Source organism: Miscanthus floridulus, chromosome 17, assembly GCF_019320115.1.
Source record: "Miscanthus floridulus cultivar M001 chromosome 17, ASM1932011v1, whole genome shotgun sequence".
NCBI classification, from domain to species: domain Eukaryota; kingdom Viridiplantae; phylum Streptophyta; class Magnoliopsida; order Poales; family Poaceae; genus Miscanthus; species Miscanthus floridulus.
The window spans coordinates 79,270,687-79,275,864 of record NC_089596.1 but is presented as its reverse complement, the minus strand read 5'-3'; the positions used below and the strand labels follow the sequence as shown (position 1 = coordinate 79,275,864).

Here is a 5,178-nt window from a genome sequence, read left to right as displayed (position 1 = left end):
GGCTCGGCTGAAGGGGTCTCGGTGATAGAGGGGGCCTCGGGTCCCACAGTGGGCCCGACTGGTGGGCCCTCTTCCATCGCCGAGACGTAGTCGATGGAAGGCTTGTGGAGGTCTCTGGCGAAGACATTCGGGGGGACCGAGGCCCGTGCCGATGCCATCTTTGCCAGTTTGTCCGTGGCCTCATTGAATTTTCACACGATGTGGTTGAGTTTGAGACTGTCAAACTTGTCTTCAAGGCGGCGTACCAGCTTGCAGCACGCCTCCATCTTGGGGTCATGGTAGTTTGACTCCTTCATCACCTGATCGACAACGAGCTACGAGTCACCCCGCACATCGAGGTGTCGCGTTCCAAGTTCAATGGTGATCTGCAAGCCATTAACGAGGGCTTCATACTTGGCTACATTGTTGGAGGCGGTGAAGTGGAGCTAAATCATGTAGCACATGTGCACTTTGAGGGGTGAGATGAAGAGCAGACCTGCGCCTGCCCCGGTCTTCATCAAGGACCCATTGAAGTACATGGTCTAGCATTCCGCCTAGACTGGAGCAGGTGGCAGTTGGGTGTCGGTCCACTCTGCCACAAAATTAGCTGAGACCTAAGATTTAATTGCTTTTCGAGGCGCAAAAGACAAAGCTTCCCCCATGAGTTCGACAGCCCACTAAGCTATCCTACCTGAGGCCTCCTGGTTATGGATTATCTCTCCCAGGGGGAAAGATGACACCATGGTCACCGGGTGGGACTCGAAGTAGTGACGCAGCTTGCATCGAGCCAAGACTACAGCATAGATTAGTTTCTAGATTTGGGGGTAGCATGTCTTAGTCTCAGAGAGCACTTCGCTGATGAAGTAAATAGGTCATTGGATAGGTAGAACATGCCCTTCTTCCTGCCTCTCGACTACTACGGCCACGCTGACCACTTGGGTCATTGCGGTGACGTAGAGTAAGAGGGCTTCGCCTTCGGCTGGTGGTATCAGGACAGGAGGGTTGATGAGCAGTGCCTTGAGCTTGATGAGGGCTTCTTCAACCTCGGGGGTCTAAGAAAAGTGTTCTAATTTCCTCAAGAGACCGTACAGAGGCAAGCCTTTTTTGCCAAGGCGCGAGATGAAGCGGCCCAGGGCCACAAGGCATCCCATAACCCTCTGTACTCCTTTGAGGTCTTGGATTGGTCCCATGTTGGTCATGGCTGAGACCTTCTCTAGGTTGGCCTCGATGCCATGTTCCGAGACTATGAATCCTAAGAGCATGCCTCGGGGGACCCCAAGGACACACTTTTTGGGGTTGAGCTAGATGCTCTTCTCTCTGAGGCATTTGAAGGCTATTTCCAAGTCGCCAACAAGATCATCGACCTTCCTAGACTTGACCATGATGTTGTCCACGTAGGCCTCGATGGTTTGCCCGATGTGCTTGCCAAAGACCTAGGTCATGCACCGCTAGTATGTGGCCCCTATGTTTCTAAGGCCGAATGGCATAGTCACATAGCAGTACATGCCGAATGGGGTGATGAAAGAAGTCGCGAGTTGGTCGGACTCTTTCATCTTGATTTGATGGTAACCGGAATACGCATCAAGGAAGGATTGGGTTTCGCATCCCACAGTGGAGTCAACGATTTGGTCAATTCGAGGTAATGGGAAAGGGACTTTTGGACATGCCTTATTTAGACCGGTGTAGTCTACGCACATTCTCCACTTCCCATTTTTCTTCTTAACTAATACAGGATTAGCCAACCACTCCAGATGGGATACTTCCTTGATGAATCCGGCCACCAAAAGCTTCTACACCTCCTCATCGATGGCCCTGCGCTTTTTATTGTCGAATCAGCGCAGGCGCTGCTTCACCGGTCTAGAACCGGCCCGAATGTCCAAGGCGTGCTCGGTGACTTCCCTCGGTATGCTCGGCATGTCTGAGGGACTCCATGCGAATAGATCGGCATTCACACGGAGAAAGTCAATGAGCATGGCTTCCTATTTGATGTCGAGGGTGGTGCTGATACGCAGCGCATGGTCGTCGGGGCAGGCGGGGTCGATTGGGATGAGTTTGACGGCCTCTGTGGGCTCAAAAGTCCTGGCGCGATGCTTGGAGTCAGGCACCTCGCTACCAAGCCGGTTGAGGTTGACGATGAGGGTCTTGACCTCCACAAGAGCCTTGGCATACTCAATGCATTCGACATCGCAGTCGTATGTATGCTCGTACATGGACTCGACCGTGATGACACCATTGGGACCCGACATCCTAAGCTTGAGGTAGGTGTAGTTGGGGACCGCCATGAACTTGGCGTAGCACGACCACCCCAGGATGGCATGGTACGTTCCCTTGAACCCAACCACCCTAAAGGTGAGGACCTCCTTGCAGTAGTTGGAGGGAGTACCAAAGCAGATGGGTAGGTCGATGCGCCCGAGGGGTCGCGTGCATTTCCCCGGCACGATGCTGTGGAAAGGTGCGGCATCACCCTGGAGCTATGACTAGTCAAGCTCTAGGAGCTCTAGGGTGTTGGCGTAGAGGATGTTAAGGCCGCTGCCTCCATCCATCAACACCTTGGTGAGCTAGGTGTTGCCGATGATCGGGTCAACAATGAGTGGGTACCACCTGAGGTTTGGGACATGATCAGGGTGGTCATCCCAATCAAAGGTGATCGCCTCCCAAGACCATTCGAGGTATCAGGGGGGTGGCCACCTTAACCGAGAAGACCTCCCGGCGTTCCCTCTTTCACTGGCACGCCGTGAGGCACGCTGATGGCCCGCCAAAGATCATGAAGGCATTGTGCACCTCGAGGAACCCGTTGTCCTTGTCGTCGTCCCTGTCACCGGCGCCCCTCTTCTTGGCATCATCGTCGAGGAGCCCAAGCTTGGTGTAGTAATGCCGGAGCATGGTGCACTCCTCGAGGGCGTGCTTCACCAGGCCCTAGTGGTAAGGGTAGGGCTTCTTTAGCATGTCATCAAAGAGCCCGGGGCCTCTAGGACCTCATGGATTCTTGCAATTCGCGGCCATGACCAGACTAGCCTTGAGGACCTCCTGCTTCCCCTGGCGACCCTTTTTCTTTTTCTTGGGGAGGTGGGGAGCCGAGGCCTTGGGGGCCTCGTCCCTCCACTTCCCCTTGGCTTCATTGTCGAGGAAGATGGCACTGACAGCCTCTTCACAAGAGGCGAAGTTGGTGGTGACATCGAGGAGCACGGCAGCCAAGGTCGGTATGTTCCAGCCTAACTCCCAGACCAGGTCTCGGTAGGTGGTGCCAGAGAGGAAAGCCTGGACAATTTCTAAGTTGCCGACGCTGGGTAACTCGGTGCACTGCTTGGAGAAGCGTTAGATGAAGTCTCAGAGAGACTCATCCGACTTCTGTCGACAACTCTTGAGGTCCTAGGAGTTCTCGGGGCGCACGTATGTGCCCTGGAAATTCCTGACGAAGACCCTCACCAAGTCACGCCAGTCATGGATCTATGAGGGAGGGAGGTGTTCGAGCCAGGCTCACGCCAAGTCTTACAGGAACAATAGGAGGTTGCGGATGATGAGCAGGTCATCATCTGCGCCGCCTAGCTGATAGGCCAGGCGGTAATCGGCTAGCCAGAGTTCGGGGTTGGTCTCGCCACTGTACTTCGTGAGATTAGCCAGTTATCGAAACCAGGCCAGGAAATGAGCGCTGCAGATGGCTCTGCTAAAGACTCGAGGACCAGGTGGCCAAGGAGATGGACTATGGTCCTCCCCACTATCGTAGCGACCGCCTCGGTGCGGGTGGTAGCCTTGGGTGGGGCCTTTGTTATCGTGGCACCATCGCCTACTGGCCACATCGTGGTCGCCTTGCGCCTCGCGTCGGCCGCCGAGGTGATCGTGCACTGAGGGGGCCCTGTTGGTGGTTGGTGCCTGAGCAGGCTCGAGGCGAACCGAGGCCCCTCTATCCTACCAAAGCGATGTCATGGGTAGCTCCAAGGAGCCCTCGTGCCGCCGAGAGGCGGAGCTCTCAGCCTGCTGCACCACGGCGGTCTCGAGGAGGTCTCGGAGCTCGCCGTGGACCCGTTGCCCGGTCGTGGTAGAGGGCTTGGGCATCATTCGAAGAAGCATTGTCGCTACCATGACGTTCTGGCTAGCACGATGGAAGATAGGGGGTTGCTCGTCCCCCCCCCCCCCCCGTCGTTGTTGATGCGGCGGTGGACATCGTGAGCCCTCCGCCGGGCTGCTCTGCCCTCGCCATGACCCCACTGCTCTTGCTCAAGAGTGTCTTGGAGCTGCTACAGAAGGAGTCGGTCTTGTTTGACCTTGGCCTGAAGCTCACGGAGCTACTCTAGGTCTGGATGTCGAAGTTGTTCAGGGGCAAGGTTCTCGTTCTGCGCTGCTCGAGGCTTGATGTGTGGAGGTGTGGCACGGCCTACCTCCTCAGGGGGCGGGGAGCACGAACCTACCCCTTCATCCTCGCCGCCCATGCTTGGCATCCCGAGCTCGACGTGGAAGCACTCATGAGTGGGGTCGTAAGTGCCTTTATCATTAGAGTCGGAGTAGCCAAAGCAGTAGTCGCTGGCGGCCAGGAAACAGAGCATGGCTTTAGGGTTGTGAAGCCTAGAAAAGTCTACTCTAGCCCATGCCTCATCCTCCTCCGAGGAGTCAGCGTGGGTCGAAGTCCTAGCATCGAGGTTAAGGGCAAAGCGTTGGTGGTGTCCTATGGGCTCTGTGTGAGCGGAAGCGTAGGCGTAAGCATAGGTGGCAGTGGCATTTCTCAACCCGAAGGGGTACAGGGATGGTGCCATCGCCAGGCTTTGCTCCACCGAAGTCGACTCCTCAGGAGGTGGCAGGGTAGAGCTTGACGACGAGCGTCACTGCATGCCACCAGCGTCTTTCCCTTGTCCAGGCTTAGGCTAGACAGGTCCCCAACCAGGGACCTTGTGCCAATAGCTAGGCATGGGATATCGGCAGAGCACGGTGCGTCGCCCTGAGCTTGCGTGGTGTCGGGGTGGTCACGCCCGTGCCATACCTGGCGAGCATGATGAGAGCGATGGCCTGGGCGCCGCCTACGCCTAGGCTACTGGGGCATGATGTCGTCGACGGTCAGTGGGACTCAGGGTGTGAGGAGTACCATGTCATACTCATGCCCTAGAGACATGAACTCTAGGCTCCCAAACCAGATCATCGTGCCAAGACGAAGTGGTCATATGGGGTCTGCCATCCGGAACTTGTTAGGACGACTAAGCTAACACGTAG

General features: G+C 56.2%; 1 protein-coding gene across 1 annotated transcript; it reads right to left on the bottom strand.

Moving 5' to 3' along the window:
- Nucleotides 1-1,958: 1,958 nt before the first annotated feature.
- On the bottom strand, nt 1,959-2,261 carry LOC136515836 (uncharacterized). Its single transcript, XM_066509319.1, has one exon. It carries the CDS (start codon nt 2,259-2,261, stop codon nt 1,959-1,961), a length of 303 nt encoding a protein of 100 aa, XP_066365416.1.
- Between the last annotated feature and the right edge of the window lie 2,917 nt (nt 2,262-5,178).